At 39.7% G+C, this 25,418-nt stretch overlaps 1 protein-coding gene across 1 annotated transcript; it reads left to right on the forward strand.

The window, feature by feature from the left end:
- The first annotated feature begins 338 nt into the window (after window positions 1-338).
- On the forward strand, window positions 339-23,277 carry SLC7A3 (solute carrier family 7 member 3). Its single transcript, XM_088444983.1, has 12 exons — window positions 339-478; window positions 11,463-11,863; window positions 13,175-13,333; window positions 15,750-15,921; window positions 16,095-16,207; window positions 17,235-17,457; window positions 18,457-18,596; window positions 19,474-19,576; window positions 19,699-19,910; window positions 19,993-20,159; window positions 20,919-21,027; window positions 21,376-23,277. Exons 2-12 carry the CDS (start codon window positions 11,494-11,496, stop codon window positions 21,501-21,503), a joined length of 1,896 nt encoding a protein of 631 aa, XP_088301109.1. The 5' UTR covers window positions 339-478; window positions 11,463-11,493; the 3' UTR covers window positions 21,504-23,277.
- The last annotated feature ends 2,141 nt before the right edge of the window (window positions 23,278-25,418 follow it).

The following is a 25,418-nucleotide window of genomic DNA, read 5'->3' on the forward strand; positions in this document are numbered from 1 at the left end:
CTGTATGTACTGTGATATAGAGGTAGCAGTTTTCTATGTGATGTAAGTGCTGTATGTACTGTGATATAGAGGTAGCAGTTTTCTATGTGATGTAAGTGCTGTAGTGTATGTGACAAGGAGGGCAATATATATATTATATAAGCGCGCTCTTATTATTTGCACTAGCCCCCTAGCTCGTATCAGGGGCACAGGGGGCGCGGCGATCTGCGTACGTAGTGTCCCGGGCAGGCACTCACTCCCCTCTCTCCACCTCCTGTTGTCATAATAGTTCATAATAGTTTAGAACGTAGAGCTCCGCGGAATTATCCCCCTCCCCTTCCCCGTATCCTGGCTGAGTGACGTCTGGGTATATAATCCCGCTCTCCCTGCCAGCAGGCAGCAGCACAGCATAGCGCACAGAGATACAGCGCCAGGCACTGGCAGAGCTGAGCGGGGAGCCGGGCACCACCACGAGCAGCAGGAACTGTACACACACCGGGTATGTGATTTGTGTCTTCCTTCTCCGTCCTCCCCAGCTAGTGTGCCCGGTGGTACCTGGCGGAGACGGTGCCGGGTCCTGACGTGGCAGCATCGCACAAGTCTTCCATATGTGACTGGGGACATCTAGGAACTCCGGCTCTCTCTCTGTATAACGATAGCTGGGAATTCTGCCGCCAAACTTTGGTTTTATATAGGATCTGCCATAAGTAGGGGTCATAATGGGGTGTATGCTTCAGTGCGAGCTCGCTGTATAAGTTCTGTAGTGCCAGTGAGTGGGTGCCCTATATGTGCCAGGCTGTGAGTGTGTGCGGCCAGCTCTGCACTTCTACTTACATGAAGTAATGAAGATGAATTCATTCATTTGTCCTGACACAATTACTGATGAGACCCTGCTTCTTGCATGATGCTCCTTATTCAATCTAACCAGTATCTGTCCAGGATATATTTAGATATAATTAAGGCTTATGGAATTTCTGCCATACCATTTGCACCCACTGTGCATGCCAACCCGGTTTTTAGAAAGTAGTTAATACAGGCAATCCCATAGACCTACATTACGTCATGTGAAGTATCCACTGTTTAATGCTTTTCTATGCTTCAGTATTTTAAAACCTGAGACCAAAACTGAGAAACCTAATAAGGGTTTGATTTGTTGGAAGTTACAGTAACCTGAGCTTGTAAAGTGCTGTATCTGTAAAGTGTTCTGCTGTCCCTGACTGGCTTTGCCATTGTGGTTCCACAGGTACAGTAATCGGTAACACAAAATAAGTACAGATTGGGAATGGACATCAGAAGCTGATGGTTAGCAACAATCCATGTTTCCGATTCGATGGAAGTACTTTTCCCATTGAATTGCGAGTATTCCATGGTTGTCAGCCATCTGATATCTTTCCATTGCCCATCCGATGGTTGACTGCTTCAATGCAGTTACAGCACTAAATGCTTCTGCATATGCGCACATTATAACCGTCAATGGTTATGTCATTAGATGGTTTTGATGTGACGGTTAGTGGCTATCCTATCACTGGATTTGATGTTGGAAATCCAGCAACCATTTGATTCCGGGTTTCCTGTGTCCATTTCTAGACAGATTCTGTTGAACGAAACTAAAGACAACACAAGCAGGACAGACATGAGGCCTAAGGTAGTATGGACTCTGCTTGTAGTGTTCCTGCTAGGCTGTTTTAGTTGGACGCCACACCCTGCCCGATTTTAAAAGGGTAAAATGTGCCCTGTCTTTTTAGCAGCGCTAATAAATGTCTTCAAACGCTCCTGCAACGGTCAGCTCGGGAGGTTGGGATGTAATGTGCTGCACGTGCTCTCGTTACTGACCTTCCGATTCTGTTGAAGACCTCAGAAGATATTGGATATGCAGAATGTACCTGCTAGTGTATACAGGAACTGGCATATAACTACTCTTTAGTCAGAAGTCAATGAACTTGCCAATGTGTGTGTTTAGCTGTCAGAGGAAACCTTACAAAGACCATATTATAATTTAATTTATTATTTCTTTTTCAGGAGGTTTGTTGTGTTGTGATTTTTGTTTTGAAACCAACCAAGCCCACATATTATATCACGTTTAGGCCACTTAAAGGCAGATTTTCCTTTTACAGCAACAGGACTCTCTTAACAATGTTTGGTATCCACAGCAATTTAAGATGACATGGGTTTATTTTACTTTGCCCTGGACATTGTGTGTCTGTTGTGGCTTCAGTGGTGACATGGGAACTGTTGTGCACTCTTCCCAGGAAATGGAAACACACTTGACATTGATATTGTTCTTTGACATTAAACATCACAATTTCTCAGAAGCTGAGCACACCCATAGCTAATTCTGTGTTGTTGCTGCTAGACAAGAACTGTGTTTTTCCCTCCAAAAACCCATCACAAGTATGTATGAAATCTGTACACATTTATTAGTTAGTGACTCATCACCAGGAATCTTGTGTGTGCACAGAAAAGAACATAGTTTCGGAGACTGTGCCCCTTCCTGTATGCAGCCTTTGAATACATAAATTTTCTTTACAATTAATAGTCACAACCTGCTTCCGCTGAACTTCCTGCTTCTTTGTAAAGGGCAATTTATCCTGTTCCCTGTCTCTCTACTTTCTGTTGCTTGCAACTCATGGACTCTCTGCTATCCTAGCTTTAAGCTGCAGATATATTTATATCTGCAGATATATTGGGGCATTGTGCTGTGTGTACGGACGGTCAGCCAAAACCCCCCCACCCCCCGTACACTTGCAGTGGAGGCTGCGAGGAGGGGGGCCAGCGGGAACCGCGACCAGAAGATAGGTGATGGCGGTTCAGTGTGTATGAACAACCATCATCTGCAGATATCTGTTAAGGTGCCCATACATCAGCGATGCGATGGGAAATGCCGACCTCCAACTATCGATGTTCTGCAATCTGTTGCCAGATCGCGGACATTTGCCATGTTAAATGTCCTCGATTTTACGATTGCGATCACTTTTTGATGCGATTGTCAAATCGTTAAAATCCAACATTTTGGATTTCTGCGATCCTGCGATGCCGGCTTACAGCATCGCGGGATACCGGCAATCCATCGCAGATGGATGGGGCCCATTAGGTGTGTACCCAGCTTTTAGCTTTTAATGTTTTTTTTTTGTTGTTTTGCAAGGATAAACTTTTCTGAAGATATAAATAACAAGCTTTTCTAAAGCAAGTGTTTAAAAGATAATAATTATAAATGTGTTTTGTTTAATAGATTTCCTGTCCAACTTGTAAAGATAATGAGCTGCACCTTAGGCTTATTTATTTACTTGAATTTAGTTGAACTACTTGAAGAGAGTATGATGGATGGAAAAAAACAGATATATGTTTAACAGTCATAGGCTATTTTTGGTTGTCTAATAAGTAGAGATGTGCGGTTCGGTTCTCCAGAAATCCGAATCCACCCGAAATCTCTTGAGGAGACCCGAGTAAATCCGGGTGGCGGGTCTCAATTTTTTGCGATTGGGAAAATGGGATTTTAAATCCGAATTTCGGGTTTTGGATTACATAAATTACATGATTTTAGCTGTTTTTAAAACTTTTTATCTATATTTTATATTTAAATAATCCAGAACCAAAACCAAAGAGATAAAGATCCAAAACACGGGGGTCGGCGCACATCCCTTCTAAGTAAACTTTGTCACTGTACCACAGCTATATGTAATGCCTATGGATGTGTTGCTACTTTCTTGTAAAAACCTTTGTATAGGAAAGGAAAGCGAGCTACCCTACCGATGGTCTTTGTCAGCTGTCGCAATGCTGTCATTAAATAAATTGTGTAGTAACCTTTATCTAGCAACATAATATGCTTTACAGAGAACTTTTAATTCTTCACATTGGTTCCTTCCTCAGATATTCTTGATGAATGTCTACAATAAAGCGCCTGATTTGAGAAGGAAACTAGAATGAAATGAATATGCCGCACTAATTGTATATATTCAGCAGCTCAGTTAAAGATGGTAATAGAATAATATTATGGAAAAAACGAGCGCTATTTTGTTTGTATAGATATATGAAGTGGCTTCCACAGTGCATGCAAGAAATAGCAATGGTATACTTAAAAATAAAATATATATATATAAAAAAATTAAAAGCAGAGTGGGAAAAAATCCCCCAAAACCCTATGTATATGTTTATAGCCCTTTTGCAAGGTTTAGGTGGAGAGTCCTGTTATATGCGCGTGAGATCGCTGATGTTAAATGCTCCGGAGCGCGATTACTGGAGGATCTAAGAGCCTCATTTATCAAGGATCGCTTTTGCAATGCGATCAGGGCATGCCAGTAATGCGATCCTATCGGCTGGATGTATTATACGGGACATGCAGGGAGACGGGCTCCGAAAGAGCCCATCCCTGCGATGTCTCCGGAGGGCAGTCGGGGCTGCTGCGCATGCGCAGTCCCGCGGACTGCACATGTGCGGCTCTCATTGCCGGTGGAGGGTTCCGTGAGATCCCTCCGCCGGCTGATATGCGGTAAGTTGCCATAGACTACAGCGGCTAATGCTATCTTCAGATGGCGTTAGCTACTGGGGCCAATATTGGGAATGCTTCGCATTCCCGATATTGATGCATTTGGCAGCATCGCATCCCCCATAGAAACCTATGGGGGAGGCGGCTGCCAGCGGCAATGGAGAGATTGCAGCAGGTATCCTAGATCCCTGCTGCGGTCCCTCCTTCATACATCCGGGGGATACTTAGTATTTGAGGTAAGCCACACTTTTTCGGGGATTATACCTCAAATATTGAATGATAAATGGGCCCCTAACTCTCCCTAATAAGCTGTCCCTATCTTACCTCCTGGCATCCGGTGGTGTATAGCGGGTCTTCTTATTAGCACTGCCGCTAAGATCTTCCGTTGTGAGCCCGGCTGGCATGTTCCTTCGCGGCCGGGGATGACGTCACTTGGGGGTATCTCTGAGGCACGGTGAATCACTCCTGTCACCAATGTGTTTCGTATCTAAGTGGATACTTTTTCAAGGATGGTGTAGTTCTTAATGGGGGCCGTATTCATTTAAAACTGGGTAGAAGAAACTTTTTCTCTCGATCCACTGGGTCCGGAAATTGCTTAAAGAATGGTGGTAACCTCATGGTAGTCATTGCATGCATTGCCTTGTGGAATTCTAATAATGTGATAAGAATAAAAACTTATTGTTTAAAATGGTGTGTTTTATTGTTAGGAGCATATATTTCAGAATCAATTTGAGGCGAAAAGTCGTTATTTTCGCCTATTTCAATTATCCCCGTATTCAATTACGTTGACCTTTCGCCAGTGCGAAAAGTCAATGTAATAAAACGGGGATAATTTTTTGCCCGCGTTTAGCTGGCGAAAAAAAGTGCAGAATTGGGGTTTAGGCTGCAGGCTTAAAAAAAAAATAGCCTGCACCCTTGGAAATGCCCCTAAAAACAATGTGTTAAAAAAAAAAAAAAAACACGGACACCTCAAAAAAAATAAATTGAGGTTTAAAAAAAAGAAAAGTGGAAACGCATCCTAAAGTACCGAAATAGATTCCAGAGGGTTTCGGAAATATGCGGCAGGTGTTTTCTTCATTGCAGGTAGTAGAGGCAGGTGCATTTTTGAATAAATGTTAAAGATTCTTTTAGGGACATAAAATTATGCTTGCACCCATTTTAATGTACCCCAAAGTTGATGGGCATAGTTATTTTTCCCCAAAAAAAATGCTAAATGCTCTTCTGCATCACCTTCTTCAAAGCCGCATCTATGCACCTGACGCAGCTATTTAAAAACCCGACTTCCCTTCTACATGCAAAACGGGAGTACCCATAGTGATCCCCCATGTCTGGACATCTTTAGGGGTATCCCAGGATGATTTCCCGAAAATTCCCATTTTTTTTCCAAGTTTCGACAGCTTCCGTTTTCGCGTCCTTTTAAATTGAATACAGGAAATATCGGGCACGCGCATGATACTTTTCTGCCTGGAAAACAGACGAAGGAGGTGAAAAGTCTGGACTTTTCACCTCAAATTGAATACGGGCCTAAGAATAAGTGTATATTTACAAATAAATGAAAAAATACATAAGTAAATAGAAGATATACAGTATATCCCAGGAGAATTAAATCTATATATTGAACTCCAAAGGTTATTATGGTCTGTTACAGACAGACGAGGTTGTATATGGACTGCACCGATCTTTGAGACCAACACCTAAATGAGAGCTCGCTGGAATGCATTCGAATAGGGACGTGAGAACTCTGCGATACTGGATACATCCTGCCCCCGTTATTGCCAGATAAAGAGATAAGAAGCCAATCCTTGGCAGACATATCATCAGAAGTACATTAGCCTTTCACATAATAGTACTTTCAAAGTGCCGTGTACCAAAGATGAGCATTACCAAGGTTAAAATAGGAAAATGTCCCCATAAGAAAATATGAAATAGAAGGGTTTATTTCCTTTTCACTTACATTTTGCTTAATCCTAGTTTTCATATCCTGTATAGACAGCTAATGCCATGGTAAAAGGTTCAGAATGCACAAAGCGCTTTGATCTGTCTTCCTCATGTCCGTCACTTCTTTCAAGGTTCATTAGGTGACATTATATGGAGTTGACCCTGTCACTACTCGGCGGCATGATGGCGAGCAGGCGTATCCTCCTGTTGCACGCATAAATGGCCTTGGGACATTTTGTCTCCCTTCATGTTTTTCTTTTCAAATGTTTATATTCTATTGAAATGTTTATGCTTTAAGATTTGACTTAAAAAATAATCTGAATTGTTTTGCTTCTAACAATTCTAACTGGTTCTCTCATGAATCCAGTTAATACATTGCTGTGCAATTTTAAAAAAATATATATTTTTTTGATTCTTTACCATTACATTCGGTTATAACTGTCCTTGATAAAAACATAATTATGATACAATTTATATTGTGTTTTTTTGTGTATTTCACATAACTCTGACTATATATCTGCAAGTCTAATAAGAATTCATCAAAACTTGTGCGTTGGCTCAGATTGGTTACTGAGCATATTTAATGTTGGTTGCTGTCATGCTCTTCTCTGTCCTGGTGTTCCTGACAGTGCAGGCTGTCTCCTGTCACATATGATCTCGTAAATGTAGGACATCCATGTGATGCCTGTCTTGTTCCTTTGATCCCGTTTCCTTGGATACTTAGAATGGAGCAGTGTCCTGCTTTTGATTTATTTTTTAATTTGTGATAGAACTTCCTTATTAACGGAGCTCTGGTTCCCTAAACTAAGGGGATTACTGATGTGCTAAATTGCATTTTCTTATGTTTGGTTATTTTGCTCTCTCTCTTATGTCTCTCTCACATGCACTAGGAAAATGGATAACAGTGAATTAAAGCTATCAAGTACTTTTATTGATGCTATTTTTCCCCACGTTTTTTCATTCATTGTGCTTTTACCAACACAGTGTTTTACCAGTATGTACTGGTAGCAAGCGTTAACTTGTGGAAAATATGCATTGTTACAATTGTAGGGCATGATAGAAGGAACAATGCCATGTGCAAAGTAAATATGAGCTACCAGATCCTTAGTGGAATAGAAACAATTTAATAAAATATATTGATTTTGATATTTAATTTCAAATAAAATGCAAACATTATTTTCTAAGTTAAACCTGCAGATCAGTTACCTTGCTAGATTCCTATTAAAGAATATTTGGGAATTATGTCTGCTTATATATTCTACCAGGTATATTGCCTATGGGATAACCATGATACCCAACAATGATTGTCTCCATATAATTAGGGTCCTCATTATTTGAAACACTTTGATGAAAGTGACTGGTACATCATCAGGGGCTACATTCTTTTGCAGAACTAAAGGAATTTCTAGACACGGTCTTTGTCAGTATTGCAAGCTGTGGCACTTTTTCAACTCTTCTGTGACCGCAACTCTTGTGCTCTCCGCTCCACCCTAGTTGTGTTGGCTTTGCTTTCTATAATATACCATATTCTCCCTGTGTAAAGCCCTTCTGAAAGATGATCAGGAGCTTGCCTTGGGAACATGACTCCTGAAGTCACCTATAAAGACCGATGTCGCAACATCTTCATCAGTGTACGCATCATGGTGGACAGGAGTGCACTCTGCTCCACTGTTTTTGTTTTCTGTAATACCATTCATCGCCTTATCTTCAATATCACTAATATTCAGATGCCTTGATATGCTTCCAGTGTGCTAGGGGAGTATATTTTCCCCTGTTATGTTATCCATTTAATGTTTGGCTATCTATATGGGTAATTGCCACCGCTCAGTTGATCAGTTTTACCCTGTTTAACGCTTGTCTTATTGCTGGTAAGGGTATTTGTTCCATTTGCAGTAAAAAAAGACTTTGCGTCACTGAGCAGATAAATGCCCTTATACACCTACAGGAACTTGTCATGGTTTTTTTAAATAGAATTTGGAATATAGTTCTCTAAACCAATCATGCATTAGTTGGCAGCTTTAAATGTGGAAATGTACCGTGGCAGTTCCATGGCACTGTGTTCACGAGACAGCTTATTGCGCACATGAAGGATTTGTGTATGGCTCACGCGGGACACAAGCCGGTCTGACTGCTACTGCCGAGAAGATCACTTTCATATAGATGACAAGCATCCGCTGATTTTTGTATTTTAGCTAATTATTTCCATTACGCACAATGTATTTGTATATCCTTTTACATCTGGTGTTAGTTGTGCATGATCATTTTTATTTGCTTAATATTTTTTTTATATTTACCTGGGGCCTGGTGGTTGTCCCAGTTCAGCAGACCCCTTGATGCCTGGGCAGTCCAGTAGTGTTCTGCTTGCTCCTGGCTTTTTCATAGTTTGTAGTTCTGAATCATCAACATTATGGTAGCAGAAGACACTGCAGACGTCGGGCAGAGTTGCCTATTCGATCTGATGGAACGCTGGAGATCAGTCTAGTAGTATTCCGGGATCATTTTGTAAACTTTCGCAAAAAGGAAAAATTTGTAAATTTTACATTTTTGGGTTGTGGGAAAAAAACCTTAAACCAAAAATAAATGTAGGGTCCTTTTGGGTGCTATTGCTATTTGTGGATAATTTAGTATGGAATAAAATATTCCCTAAGTGTGTATTTTGTTTCTTTTTTTTATGTATGTACTGGGCTTGGTGGTTTTGGTCTCTGCTTGCGTTAGTGGCGTTAGTTAGCTGGTCAGAACAAGGTATTGTATTACCATGTAAGCATAATCTCCTGACACTGCTTCTCTTCAGGACAGCACAGGCATGCAAGCACTTGGTTCTGTCTCTGGTATCTTTAGATCAGTTTGCTAATCAATTTAGGATGAGAAAACTCTGAAAACTCATCTAACCAGAGGCCTAACGCTGGTAGTGCTACCCTCCAAATATGCCCTGGCTTTTCAAGCCGTGGAGCTAGGTCAAACTTCTAATAACTCTATTAAATATTTAGTTTTCTTGCAATGGCTTATGTAGATATTTAGCCCCCCCTACGCGCCCGACAGGAGCTATTCAATTGTTGCTCCTGTCGGGCACGATCTGCTGCTGGCGCACCATTTAAGCCCGCACCCCCCAGGGGGGTGCAAGCTGAAATGGGCGAAAAGTGACCTGTTTGGGCGCCCAAACGGTACTTTTCATGATTGCGTCCAGCACTTTGGTTGGGTGTAGCCGTTTTACACGGCTAAACCCGACCTCTATGAGCGCGATCAGTGCGGTAACAGGCATCAATAGTAGCATCCCGCAATCTCCTGTCACTTTAGACGGGAGATCGGGCGCGTAAAAGTATTTAATACCGCCCATAGAATTAACTTGTGGCCAAGACCAAATCGACACCCATAAAAAGTTCCACTGGTTGGAAGTAAAGTATCTTTGATTCTAACCCCTTCCCATCACTTTGTCTTCTTTAGTATATTATTTTATCTACTGTTAATGTTTGGAAGAAGTACCTGACATGAAGTGGATTAGGTCTCCTAATATGACTGTTTTAGGATAAAACCTCTTGATCTTTTGAAAACTGTTCAGTTTTTTGGGATTAGGTGGGTGACATAAGCCATTCCATTTATCATTCATTGAAATGCTACATTAACCATTTGCTAGAGTACTGTTAACTACACTAAAGGATTAAAGAATCATCAATTCCTTTGCAAAACAAGCCCTCTTCATCTTTATCCCTGTGCTTAGCTAGATTAGTGCTCATTCACTAGGCAAGTTTAATTCACATACATAAGTCATACCCAATCCATCATACATTTATAGTTCTCAAAATAAGGGACAGTAGGGGGAGTGAATTGTCCTTCCATTGTTTATGGCAAATGTTATAGATTGGGCTTGTAGCAAACTTTGACATGTAATTCATTTCCTGGATTCCCAAAACCCCATCAATAATTCTATCGATCTACTGTAGTTATCACTGAGCATTAGGAGAGTGAGAGAGAGAATAGTTCTTCTGGAGGGAACAGGTTTTCCATGGCAGAAGAAAAATGATTTCTGAGCACAGAGCATAGATCATGTGTAATTATTGTCACAACAAAAATTACAAACTTGACCTTTACAGTCCTTTTACAAAACCTGTTGAATAACCAGCACTGTAATGTAAACCAGTAATCTATGTTCATCTCCAGTTCATAGAATCAGTTGTTAGTACTAGTGATGGTTTGTTTAATAATTGTGTTTTACTTTGACACTGGGTAGTACACTCAATACACTATATTTTTTTTTATTTTATATATCTGTATTTGTTAAAACAATGAACTTGCTATAGTGTGCCATTGTAAATTAAACTGATACTTGATGTGCAATAGAGATGGCAAGTAATGTAAATGTGCCCATATAGTGCAATACAGTGGTTTATCACAACATGTTGGCATCGGATCAGGGGCGATTCAATTGTTTTTTAAGGCGTTATAATTGAGCGGCCAGTGTTGCAATTCAATTGTTCTGGGCGCTCATTATCACCTACTTCGCCCCGGGTTTAGCCGTGTAAAATGGCTAAACCAGTCTAAAGTTCTGGTTAGGGCATGCTAACTGCGGTTTGCGTGCCCTAACCAGGAAGTTTCTCACACATTTCTGCTCGCACCCTCCTGAGGGTGCGTGCAGAAATGACGGCGGCGATCGCGCCTTGACAGAGCAACAATTGAATTGCTGCGTCGGGTGTCTTAAAAAAAAAATAAATTAAGCAGCCGGCAAAACAATTGAATTCCCCCCACTGACTTGACCATACAATATTTTTGGACAAATATGAGGTCCAGGTCACAGTAGGCAGGGTCAAGCGATGAAAGCTTACACCGTCAGGAGTCTTACTCACTCAGCCAGTTGCATGCTGCTATTTCTGGCTAGTAAGGTCTAAAACAAACTGAATGTCAGAATTGCAGACTATATTGAGAACCTTACATTACTGTAAGAGTGGCAGAGGCCCACAATTTCTGCTTGGCACTTATCTCTATAGGGAGCAGTGAAGATATTAAGGATTGTGTTACGTTTCAGCTTTTCTCTCGTTATTAACTTTGTCTCTTTTTTTTTTTTCCTTAGTTTTCAAAGGAAAAACACAAGACCTCAAAAGATGACTTGTAGAGGATTTACGGAATTTGGAAAGAAGTTAATTCGTAGGAGGGTTATAGACCTTGGCAATGAAGAAACTTGCTTTGCCCGATGTCTGACCACATTAGATCTTATTGCCCTGGGGGTTGGCAGCACACTGGGAGCTGGTGTTTATGTTCTGGCTGGTGAAGTTGCGAAAGATAAAGCGGGACCAGCTATAGTCCTTTGCTTTCTTGCCTCTGCCCTTGCCTCTGTGCTGGCTGGTCTATGCTATGCAGAATTTGGAGCAAGGGTCCCAAAGACTGGTTCTGCCTATTTGTACAGCTACGTCACTGTTGGAGAGATCTGGGCATTCACAACTGGATGGAATTTAATTCTGTCTTATGTACTGGGTAAGCATTTTCTAAACAGCTGTTCACATGCTGCTTTATAAAAAAAACTAAATGTAAGACTGTCCTAGATGACTTTGAGGATATTCTTGTTTAATATTCGATGAAAAAGTGTTCATTCATTCATACATGTGATTTTTCTATGTTCTGAATCGGTAAACATAATTAATCACGTGGTTAGTACCTGCTGGCATGTGACTACAGCCACACCACGCATCCAGAAATACAAATGCAGTTATTAAATTGTTCTGCTTAATTCTCTGGTAAATTGAACTTTTTCCCCTGTTGAATCTTCTCAGTAGTGAATATGGAGAAATACAGCTTGTAAACTTGATTGTTTTATTGGAGAAAATGAGTTGGCAGACTGTCTTCAGGGCTTTCCACCAGACATGTAGAGAGATGAGCTTCATGAATCAATTTCACTTACAGACAGACATATATTACGGGGTGTAAACAAGATACCGGTGACCGCTATCCCGACACTGAATGTACAACATGGGACTAAAAATAGGTGTCGAAGTTCCGACGCCTATCATTAGCCCCACAACGAAATTCTGATGCCCGGCATACCGAAAGAAGGTAAGCCGGGTGTCTTAAATTCTAGGAGGGGGGGGTTAGGTTTAGGAGCCCCCGGGGGGACTTAAGGTTAGGCTAGTTGGAGGGGGGGTTAGGTTTAGGCACCACTAGGGAGAGGTTAGGGTTAGGCACCCCCACCCCCAGGATGGTTAGGTTTAGGGTGCGGGAAGGGGGGGTTAGGCACCAACTTGAGAGGTTAGGCTTAGGCACCATTAAGGGAGGGTTACGGTACTTACCTACTCCACTCGGGATTGTCAGCCATCGGTCTTCCGCTGTCGGTATTTAATTTGACGGCTCTTCAGCCGCCACATTGCATACGGATTCCTATATTACAACTTGGATCACTGCTGACTTTTCTTACTAAATTATTCTAATCCCCTAATATGAAAATGGTTGTTAATATTTCTAAGAGATCCAGTAACTAAATGTCTTTAAATTAAACACAATTCAATTAATGAGGAAAATACGTAAGGCAGTTACTCCCAATAATTACTACTGTACCATTTATTTTTGCCTGTTCACATAACACTGTTGGGGTGGGGGAAGAAGCACTTACTAGTGTAAGTGTTTAGCACCTATCACAAGCTAAATTGTGTTCTGTCTATATATAGAAAGTGATCGTTATTGTAGTTCAGCATATTTGAAAGTTATGTGGTTGGTGGCAGAAAAGGGCTAATAAAACAAAACCCTTTCTCTGCTCTTTCTAACCTGTAACGTTTCTATTTCCTCCTGACTCAGGCACTGCCAGTGTGGCACGAGCATGGAGCTCTACCTTTGATGATATCATAGGCAACAGCATCAGCAATTTCTTCAAAGAGAGAATATCTATCAAAGTGGAAAATGTCCTTGCAGACTACCCAGATTTCTTTGCTCTTATTATTGTTATTCTGCTAACAGGTAGGTGCTTAAAATATGTATATTTCATATAGAATTGTTGATTATATTCCTAAAACCATTGCATAGACCATACTGGACACCAGAAGCAGCAGTTATATCCATAGGTATGTTCTCCACACATCCTATCACTGTGTGTCAGCAACTGACTGCATCACACAATCCTTTATATACAAGACCCAAAGATGGGCAATATGCAAAGCAGAGACTTGGATACATTATTAATGGACAGTCTCTAGTATTTTGAGCGCACGTTTTCTTTTAAACTTTGCTATTTGAAGAAATTCAACTACTGTGTCAATCCTACATAGTTCAGTTTTGTGTGCTGACATTTATATTGTACATGGCTAATTGTCCATAGAATTAGTTTTGCTGCCTCAGCAAGTAGTATTGAGAAATAATAACCTCATTAGGCTAATGAGCGCTTACTTCTGTGTACTAGATTTTAGTTCAACAATGCATGGGGCAACCTAATGGTGAGCAGAAAATAGTGCTGTACATATTGTGAGCGGCTTCAATGTCAGGAATGCCCTTTTGTTGGTGGTTGGGCAAAAGATCAAGTACTAATGAGTACTTATGGGCTCAAAATAAATGCACTGAGAGGTGCCACAGTTTGTTAGTGCAGTTAGAAGCTTCATTTTGAAGATTAAGCAAATCCAATAAAAAGCTGTTGAAACAGCCTATCAGGGGGAAGTGATAACAAGATTTCAAGGACTTCTTAATATTCCCTGGAGTGCTGCCAAGTCTATTGTAAAGAAATGAAGTGAATACAGGACAGCTGTGAATGGGTGTTAACATGGCCGTCTGCCAAAACTGAGCATCTTTGTGCAAAAGTCACTTCTTAGGGAGGCCACTAGGAAGCCTGTGCCATTCCTGTAAGTTGGCCTTGTATGACCAGCGAGCAAAGAATCTCTTCATTGAACCACAATAGCACAGACCCATCCAAACCTGGGAGATTGGCAAAGAGAAAACCATTGTGGAAGCCAACGTCTAGATGATATCTCACTTTGGGTTTGTCAAAATGCACGAGGGAGATCCTTATACAAAGTAGAAAGAGATACTGTGGTCTGAAGAGACCAATATTGACTGTTTGGCCTCAGCACTACTCATACAGTACTGTTAAGAATAAAAGTTTGCAGGGCTATGCATAAAGAATCACTGGTGTGGTTGGAGATATCTCCCTAGGAGTGTGACTGACAGCTTAACTAATTGTTTTGATTTATCCAGTGGTTCTCAACTCCAGTCCACTAGAATCTTCAACAGGTCATGTTTTATGGGTTTCTGTAATCATGCATAGGTAAGTTAATCTATTTTTCTGGGTCAGTAATTATCCCACCTGCTTCCACAACAGAAATCCTCAACCATGACCTGTTGGAGGTACTAGAGGTTTGAAAACCACTGCACTAGACTGATGAAATCAGTCATCTGATTGGTAGCATGGAATATATGTACTATATTACATCATAATTGTAATTTGTGTCTAAGGGGTCCATTTACTAAGCAGTGTTAGGAGACAGAGTGAAAAGTGATAAGGTGTCAGCCAATCAGCTCTCAACTGTCATTTTTCAAACACAGCCTGTGAGATGACAGTTGGGAGCTGATTGGCTGGCACCTTATCACTTTCTTATCACTTTTCGCTCTGTCTCCTAACACTGCTTAGTAAATAGACCTCTAAGTAATTGTTGATTATCACAAGTTCTTTAAAAGTGTTTAGAAATTGACCAGTAGGGGTCACTGTTTAGTTAAAATGTATCTCTAAAGTCACATTACCACCTACATTAATTGCTAGATTTTACTCCCCTGCTCCTTCCCCCTCCCAGAGCCATTTTTCTGTGGTATAGAACTGGGATTTTATTTATTTTTTTAAGATTCCCTTTTTTTTAAATAACAGCAGGAGGTCCCATTAGAAGCAATAATGTGTGTGATCGCAGCTTCTGGTTGGTCCCGTATGGTCACACAGCCCCAGTTTTCAGTTACGGCTGAAAGACCAGCCATTGAGTAGTCACTGATGTTCCAACAAGGGCAAGAGTAGGTGACTAAAATATAGCAAATATAAGATTGTGCACTTTCTAAAGCAGAGCAACCATATGACAGCTTGCAGATATTTAGGAATACATATAGGAAGGAAAATGACAATGCGTTTCTAAAAAGATTCAGTGAGCATAAACCTTGCATATGATGTGAATAAATTTTATATTGTGCAGAAGCCTGGAGGCTTGGAGAGCTATGTGCGTTCTCTGCAAAGGTCATATCTTTTACAGAGAACGTACCGGCTGCTACTGCTTCATGAGCTACACATCATTGTGTTTTGTTTTTCCATATACTGTACGTATATTTTTTGCATGATACATTATATCTTGTGGTTTTATTACATTGGGACATATTTTCAGCTAACGTGTCTCCATCTTTCACACTCCAGTGCTTTTGGCCGTTGGAGTGAGTGAGTCTGCCCTGGTTAATAAAATCTTCACTGGTGTGAATCTGCTGGTGTTGGCCTTTGTCATCTTGTCTGGCTTTCTGAAAGGCGATATCAACAACTGGAAAATAAATACAGAGACTTATAATTTCACTTCCTTTAACATCTCTAACAGGTAAGGGATGGGCATCCAGATTGTATACTGCAGCTTCACATTGAAAACTGCCTAGTAAAAGACACCTGACTACTTCTGTTTTGTGAGCTCATAGAGTTGTTATAACAGAACAAATCTGCTGTAAAAAGCACATTAGTAATGCAAATCTTTGGTACTATTGTTTATTTTTTCAGTTCCGAAGAAATTGGTGTAGGGGGATTTGTTCCTTTTGGCTTCAGTGGAGTTGTATCTGGGGCTGCTGCCTGCTTTTATGCATTTGTCGGGTTCGACTGTATTGCCACCACAGGTAACAGGAATACCATATGTATAAATCATCTTGTTACTTTTCATATTTTAAATGAACTATACAGTACATCAATAATTCTGTGTGCCGCATTTTCTATAACATCTGTAAAATAAATATTAATAGTAGGCTATTGTCCTCAGAGTGGCGCAATGTTGTCTCAATATTTATTTAGCTACAAGAATGTAACTTCCCTTCCTGGAAACTGAGAACTTGACCTTCTCACAATGGGCCTGATTCAGAGCCGCTCGTTCGTTCCGAGCGATGTTTGCCCAACTGCGCATGCGTACGGATCGTAATTAGCATGCGCGAACCAGTCAGTGCGGCCGAAAATCGTTTGTTCGCTAAATAGCGAATGTCTGCTAATATGAGTGACAGGAGGAGGCGTATGTGGGTGGTAACGGGAGGGTGCTTGAAAACGGGGAGTGGAGATCAGAACGCAGGCTTGCTTAAAGGTCAAAACAGGCGTTTTATGGGTGTGCATAATTAATACAGCAGCGTCACTGACCACGTCACTGGGTTATTTTATAGCCAGAACTGCTCGCAAATTTGTGGTAGCAAAAACCAACCACAAGAATAGCGAGCAGTTCATACGCTGGTCGATGTACTCGATTAATCTAATAAATAGCGGACATGACGTAGGATCCGAGCGGCCAGGGGGCGTAGTTATCCAAAAAACGACCGCAAGTTTTGTTCGCTCGTTCAGACATAGAGGTGTGAACAGACCGCAAGGAGCGAACGGTTCATTTGAATAGCCACCCCTTTTTTTGGAATGAACGACCACAAATAGCGACCGGCTCTAAATCAGGCCCAATGTCTTTTCCTCAGAAGTACAAATCCTTTCAGAGTAGTTGTGAATGTACCAAAAGAATATCAGTCTGTATTACTTTCCAGCTTACCACTATCCTCTTTTGTCATTAACCAGAGAGAACAGTTAACTTTTATTTATTTTTTATTGTATTACACACTGCTGAGATTGGTATCTCTATGATAACTGTCTCAAAGTTTGTAAATGTATTTTTTCTTCCAGGTGAAGAAGCCAAGAACCCCCAGCGTTCCATTCCTATCAGCATCATAGTATCCCTGCTCGTGTGCTTTGTGGCCTATTTTGGAGTGTCTGCTGCACTTACACTTATGATGCCATACTTCTTACTAAACAAAAACAGCCCCCTCCCTGGAGCATTCAGACATGTGGGTTGGGAGCCAGCTCGTTACGTTGTCTCAGTTGGATCTCTATGTGCCCTCTCAACAAGGTAATAAAGAGCCACATTTCATGTGAGCAAACCATAGTTTGTATAGAAGTACGGGGATGTTAGCAGTGGAAATGTTCTGTGACAAAAGTTTGTTAATGGAAGTATTCTAGAAGCCTGTGCCTTCAGACCACTGTTTAAACCCTATGCCTTCAGACCACTGTTTAAACCCTAAACAAGCTTATATAATAACAGCAAAGGACAAATCACACAATTTACAGCCAGTAATGAGAAATGTGCTGAGATGGTTGAAAAACTCGAATAGATGGAATAATTTCTGTCTCAGTGTTACTGTAACATAATTACCCTTTCCCCTGTCAGAAATAAACTTAAAGCTGGGTACACATTAGACGATTTTTTGCCCGATCCGACTGATCGGGCCGACATATCGTCAAAGTCGACTAATGTGTACCCACTGTCAGCCGTTGTGATCTCCTGTTTGGTCGTCCCTACATACAGCTCAATCTGACCATGCGACTGATGACCCCAAGCAGCGGGATGCACTGGGCCCGACGTGTTGGCCACCTGATCATCTAATGTATACCGGCTGCCCGATATGTCTACCCGTCGCATTGTTGAGTACACATATCGATTGATGTGTACCCAGCTTTAGATCGATAGGCTCATTTTGGTATGCTTTTGTTTACAAATCTTTTGGACCTATGAAGTACCGAACTTTCCTGCATTGCACAGCTTGCCTTCCCCTTTATATAGCGCTGCACAACATTGAACATGTCTGCTCTTAACAAGGTAATATGAGAGAGAGAATTGTGGTCTAGATATAAATACTGCAGTTAATAAAAGTTTTTATTGAATAGGGTAATGTCCGTTTGTGCATTTTCTGCAGGAATCTGCATTTGGGTGTTGCATTTTGAATGGTGGATGTAAAAATAGGAACATGTGATGCAGCCCAGATCTTCCTATATTATTTTATAAATGAGATGTTAAATTAATGCTGCACAGAATAAGCTGTAAATTTAAAGATCTCATTGTACTTTGCAGTTTACTGGGTTCCATGTTTCCTATGCCCCGTGTAATCTATGCAATGGCTAAAGATGGCCTGCTGTTCAAGTTCCTTGCTAATGTCAGTGAGAGAACAAAGACACCCATGGTTGCAACCATAGTTTCTGGAATTATATCAGGTATAAGCAGAATTATAATTATTTTTTTTTATAAAAATGCTAATAGCGATTACTATGAATGTATCTGGACACCGAATAAAGTAACCTTTTGGCCAGTCATTGACTTTTGCTTGACAGATGGGTTTGAATAATTGTAAATAATTTTTCAGTTTCAAACCCGCAGTATGTTTTTGCTCTATTTGGTAAATAACATTGTACTATCGCAATGCAGTGACACTTACTACAAACACACTTTGTTTGCATACATACATGATCATGAAAGCCTTCAAACAAAGGAATATTAAACTCTACAACATTCTGTTTAATTAAAGGGTAACCTCCAAAAAATAAACACAATTAATAACTCGCAATGGTCGTGTTTTTGGTGCCAGTAATTTTGGCCATCTCATATATATTAATTATTCCATGAACAGTAAGCAAGCCCTAATCTATAATTATTTATTTGTTATTGGTCTCTACTGAAGAATTTTGTGAACTAGAAATCCAATTACATGTTCTCTGTCCCACCTAGTATAAAGCAGACTACCATCATTTTTTTTATAGATGTCTGAAATATTTTCTAGGTCATTAAACTGACACTAAATGTACAGTCATGCCAGCTTAGAGACAAACATATTGAAAATGCTTTAGCGCCATTCTGAACATGATTAAAATGCTTGAGGTAGTCTCTCAGACTGCACCTGGGTTCTCCAGGGAATATTAGAGCTTGATATTAACCTGTGCAGAATGATGGCATGGCACTACAGTGTGCATACTAATGCTATATGTATCTAGTATTAGCTGTCTGATTGGGAGTTTATAGATTTACTACATACATTAATACATCTTTATGTTTTGGTATATTATTGTGACACTATGTTTTCATGTCTGTTTACAGCAATTATGGCCTTCCTCTTTGAGCTGAATGTCCTGGTGGAATTAATGTCCATTGGTACCTTACTGGCATACTCCTTGGTGGCTGCTTGTGTCGTTATTCTTAGGTAAATAATGTAGTATGACATATACTTATAAATGTATGGATTGGGTATTGTGTTGGTTACAGGTCGCCATGCACAGCCTGACATATAACTAATTGTTGCAATGTTGGCTTTGGATTTGTCAGGTACCAACCAGACCAGCAGGACTCTCCATGTAAGGACACAGAAATGATGAAACTGAATAAGGACGAGAATGAGAAAGCAGACTCTGATCTCCCAGTCACCTCTGCCACAGCTCTGAGTGACCCATTCCACATCAGACTCCTTCTATTTCCAGCCAGCAAAGTCCCCACCAAGACATCAGGAAACATTGTGTATGGCTGTGTCTCAGTAATCTGTAAGTGTGTGTTATTGTACTGATGGAATGATGCTCTCTATTTGCACTGGTCCTTTATTTCATGCTTTTCTTTCTCTTGCAGCAAGCTTGTTCATCTTCATGTGTTTGATACTTACCCACAAACTTAATGATATCCTCAGCGGGAATCCCATTTGGATCGTTCTCTTTACCCTTCTGTCTGTGGGGTCTGCCGCAATTACCTTTGTGATCTGGAAACAACCAGAAAGCAATGTTCGTCTGTCATTTAAAGTACGTTCTCTTCATTTGGCTACTATTGCAATGTGTAGATGTTATACGACAGAAGCGAAATAAATTCTCTGCATTTTTAGTATTATTTAGAGGTGAGCAGAGTTCTCTTATACGAATTTAGAAGTAGGATTTAAAAAAAAGAAATACTAATTAAACCATGGTCATGTTGCGGTATGGCCATTAGTGATACAGTGACAAGCAAATAGTAGGGAGCTCACAAGATTCCACCATCCTGATTGTACATGACCAGGAGCGACAGGAGATGGTGACTAAGCTGTATGAAATGATGGTGTATATTGCTGCAGCATGTCGCAGGGCACACAGCAAGCCCCTAGGCAGTTTTTTATTTTATTTTTTTAAATGAGTGATTTATAATTTGGAATCTATTATCCCTTTCATCTATGCTACTAAATCATACATGGATAAGTAATCCCTCTTCGGCATCCTTCTTTTCATCATAATTACATTTACTATCATATTTGCTGAGCCAGTTGAAAATGATATATCAATCATAGATTTAAGTGGAACAGCCCAGTGACAAAGCACAATTAGACATTATTACAAACACAGGTGTAATCCATCTTCTCCCTAACTTGTTATTTTCTAAGGGCAACTCTGGTTGTGCAGATCTTTTTATAATTAATAGTAATACATATTTTTCCATAGGTTTTACTTCTGATCCGCAGTAAAACCTATCACTTTATAGTAAATTTTCAGTCCAATGTCTTTAACAAACTTGTCTATACATTTGTCCAACAGGTGGCGGCCCTCCCCTTTTTGCCTCTGTTTAGTGTATTTGTCAACCTTTACTTCATGATGCAACTTGAAGCTGGAACATGGGTGCGATTTGCTGTGTGGATGGTTCTAGGTAAAAATGCTTATATTTCTGCCTCGCTAAACAAACAAACTTTTTGATACATACATTAAATCGGATTAAGTTGTCCATAGATTCACAAAATAAGAATCTAACATCTAAAAATTTTTATTAGAAATAACCAATTTTAGAACAGTCAGACACTACATATATTCTCTATATTACCACATAAACATGTATATATTCAGTTGTTTACCCCCGTTGCAGATGGCTGTGACATTGTACATAAATTGAACAGTGTCTCAGCATTTGTGTCATTTGATGTCATTTTAACAGCTATTGTGTCAACCTTCACCTGGATGTCTTCCATAAAACCTTGTTCATCTTTTTACTGTGCCTCAGGTTTTCTCATCTACTTCTGCTATGGCATTTGGAACAGCACTGAGGAACAGAATACTAAAGGGGAGGAAAGTCTACTGACCAAAAAGCCTACCTTTCCCATCAAGGAGCTTTCAGCAACTTTCGTATGATGACCATTCTGTACAACCCTGACCCATGTGGTATTGGTGAAAGCTGTAGCTATGCAAGTTTAGTGTGAAGCCTGTCACTGGCACTTTCAGTGTTTACCTTCTAGGGGATTTTTTTTTTAGTTAGGTAATTCATACAATGTCAGAAATACTTGAGACACCTATGCTCACATTGGCCAGTATGTAGATGAGCAATAAAATTTACAGGCCATTTTGAAATCGACTAATTTTGTATTAGTACAAAATAACTGTCTCTTACATCTACCCCTCCCCTCAAGTATTTGATGGATGCTAGATGTTCAGCCTAAAAATTCCATGTTTGGCCAGATTGACACAAGAAAAAGGCTTGCACAATTATGGATATCCTGAGCTCTGTAACCTTGTGCTTTGCTAGTATGAACATTCATTTAATTTGAGATGTCATTGTGCAGTTATCTGTATTCCTCACACTGTATCAGTGTATATTTTGTTATAACCTGGTATTGTCATAAGTGTACATAAAAAAATAAACACTAGAGCAACCAACAGTAACTCCATGTAGGAATACTCTCCTGTTAAGCTGTGTATGAATATATATAAATTCAAAAGAATCATTGGGATCAAATTATTACGCCTACAAAGACCTGAAATTGTACTTGAAGACTGTTTATAGATACAGGAAATATTTATTGTATTTTATTTAATTTATATACTGTACTGTACTCTCCCTACTTTTGATTTCTAAACCAAGTGACAACTTAATTGTTCAAAATGGTTATTTCTATTTTTTTACTTCTCTTTATTAGATATTAGTATTTTACCAGCTTTAATAGTTTTGTATTGTGGATGTATTTTATGTCAGAGTTTGTATGTGCAAAAATGATAAACCATTTCCTCCATATTTCAATAATGGCATATGTAAATAATGAAAATGTTTTATTTATTCTAGTCACACTGCCATGTTCAGATTGTAATCTGGAGGTCACATAAAAACAAATTAAACCAGAAAAAAGTGAATGTTACAGGAGTTTAAAAAATTATTTTATTGCATCTTGTGATGTATAAGGTTTTGGTAGATGAGTACTATATAAAGCCATGGGGCCCTTCTCTAGTGCAGCTACAGTAAGTGACCAGGCCTGCAAGGTCCCACCAGGAGAAGTTAAGAGGTGTGAGAGTAAAAGGGTGTAATAGATTTTGACCAATGCTTATGCGCACAATATTTATATATTAATATTTGTTTTCAACATGCTTTTTTGCTGGTAAAAAAAATCAGCAGACTGATGTTCAAAAACAAACATTTTATTTCTTTATTTTACTGAAAGTAAATGCTTAGATATGTTTTTGTTAGCACAATGTTCTTTTGTTTAGAATAAAATGCTTTTAATATGGTTTAAGAAGGAATGATTTTAATGAACAGTTCAGTACACTTGGGGGCTATGTTATTGGACTGTGTGCAGTAGACTGTTGTTTTTGGAGCCCCCTGCAAGTTATTTGAATAAGTGGTGGCATCAACCTTTCAATGACAAGACCACCAAACATGAAAGCAAAATCTCTTTCCCACACTTTCCAGAACAACAAACGTACAATGCAGTATATTTGAAATGAGGTATGCCCTGCAATACAATAGCCATTATTGGTTGTGCTACAGAATATTTGTAATGTCCTGCTCCTTTTTTATCTACTGTATAAAATTGTGTTTTATACCTGCAATGCATGATGCTGATGTAGTGTATTGAAGGGGTTTAAATGCCCCTCTGAGTGTATTTTTGAAACAATAAATATGATTTTGTTTTTAGTAGTACTGTGCTTTTTTTCTGTCTGAACATTATTCAAACTACACAAGTACAAACAGTAACATATACAATATTGAGGACCCCTAAAACCAAACAACTCCTTATTTTAGAACCTGTAGCTCTTTTCACACTACCTACTATAAGGAAAGTAGATTTATTTTTGTTTTACATTGAGATTTTAATAAAAGCATACAGCTTCAACATTTCACTCTAACATTGAATTCTTATTTTTTTTTTCTTTTTACAAATATTTTACTGCTTTGATGTTTACTATAACGATTTTTTAAATAGTATTTTGTATTGTAGGAAATTAATCTTGCAAAAAGATTTTAAGAAGTTAAATACGTACATATAAATTTCATTCAGATTTAAAAAATATATATATTTTGTTTGGTCTTGAAAATTCCCATAAAATAGTCCACGATAGACAACATGCCACAACACAAAAAGGAAAAAAAAACTTTAGGGAATTCAACAGATATAGTAGTAAATGGAAAGAGATGTTCTTGTTACCCTGTGAGTGCTTCTATTGTGTGTGTTTTTTTTCCAGTTATCCTGTGAGTACTTACCCAGTGTTTCCTGTTCTTCTGTGGTGTGCTTCCTTTATACCCTGTGACTGCTTCTGCAGTGTGTTTTTTTGATGTTCCTGTGATTGCTTCTGCAGTGTGTTTTACTGATTTAACTTGTGAGTGCTTTGTAGTTTTTTTCTGATTTATTATATGACTACTTCTGCAGTGTGATTCTGATTATCCTGTGAGTGCTTCTGCAGTGTGTTGCCTGTTATCCTGGGAGTGTTTCCACAGCTGGAGAACATGTGTAACAGAGAAATGGTGTTTCTCATTCAGAGTATATACAGTACTGTGCAAAAGTTTTAGGCAGGTGTGGAAAAAATGCTGCAAAGTAAAGGTCCCCATATATCTGCGACTGATTGTTACGATGGGATCGGAAATGCAGATCCGCCGGTCGGAAATGCTGACCGGCGGCCCTTGATGTTCTACGACCCGTCACAGGGTCGGTGAAATTTTACATGTTAAATTTCACTGATGTGCCAATCCCTATCATTTTTTTGATCGTGATCGGTATATCTGTGAAATACAACATGTTGGATTTCACCGATGCCGGTTTGCAGGATCGCCGCATCGCATCGATCTGTCTCTGATGTATGGGGGCCTTTAGAATGCTTTCAAAAATAGAAGTGTTAATAATAGTTTGCATTTTGTTAATTGATAAAAATAAAAAAGTGAATGAACAGAAGAGAAATCTAAATCAAATCAATTTTTGGTGTGACCACCCCTTGCTTTCAAAACAGCAGCAATCCTTCTTGCACAAAGTCATGGATTTTGTAGGATTACAGTCAGGTGTATGATTAACCAATCATACCAAACAGGTGATAATAATCATAATTTTCATATGTACTGTATGTTAAAACAGTCATTAACTGAAACAGAAACCGCTGTGTCGGAGGATTAAAACTGGGTGAGGAACAGCCAAACTCTGCTACAAAGTTGAAGTTGTGGAAGGCTGTTTCATGTCACAGGTCATACACTATTACTGAGCACAGCAACAAGAGACAAGGTAATTATAGCGCATCAGCAAGGCAAATATTTCAAAGCAGGCTGGGGTTTCAAGATGTGCTGTTCAAGCTCTTTTGAAGAAGCACAAAGAAACGGGCAACGTTGAGGACTGTAGACGCAATGGTAAGCCAAGGAAACTTAGTACATCAGATGAAAGGTGCATCATGCTCATTTTCCTTTGAAATCAGAAGATGTCCATCAGTGCCATCAGCTCAGAACTAGCAGAAACCAGTGTGACCCAGGTACACCCATCTACTTTTCAAAGAAGTCTGGCCAGAAGTGGTCTTCATGGAAGAATTGCGGGCAAAAAGCCATACCATTTTTGATGTGGAAATAAGGCCAAGTGACTCAACTATGCATGAAAACATAGGAACTGGGGTGCAGAAAAATGGTGGTAGGTGCTCTGGACTAATGAGTCAAAAATATAAATAATTGGCTGTAACAGAAGGCAGTTTGTTCGCCAGAGAGCGGTACAATAATCTGTCTGCAGGCAAAAGTGAAGCATGGTGGAGGTTCCTTGCAAGTTTGGGGCTGCATTTCAACAAATGGAGTTGGGAATTTGGTCAGGATTA

The sequence above is a fragment of the Taudactylus pleione genome, unplaced genomic scaffold (assembly GCF_031769625.1).
Source record: "Taudactylus pleione unplaced genomic scaffold, aTauple2 ptg000375l, whole genome shotgun sequence".
Taxonomy (NCBI): domain Eukaryota; kingdom Metazoa; phylum Chordata; class Amphibia; order Anura; family Myobatrachidae; genus Taudactylus; species Taudactylus pleione.

Excerpts from the sequence above, each read along its gene's own strand:
- SLC7A3 (XM_088444983.1), top strand. The coding sequence starts at position 11,494 with ATGACTTGTAGAGGATTTACGGAATTTGGAAAGAAGTTAATTCGTAGG. Across the intron at positions 16,208-17,234 it reads CGACTGTATTGCCACCACAG|GTGAAGAAGCCAAGAACCCC; the intron begins GTAACAGGAATA and ends TTTTTCTTCCAG. Across the intron at positions 21,028-21,375 it reads TGCTGTGTGGATGGTTCTAG|GTTTTCTCATCTACTTCTGC; the intron begins GTAAAAATGCTT and ends ACTGTGCCTCAG.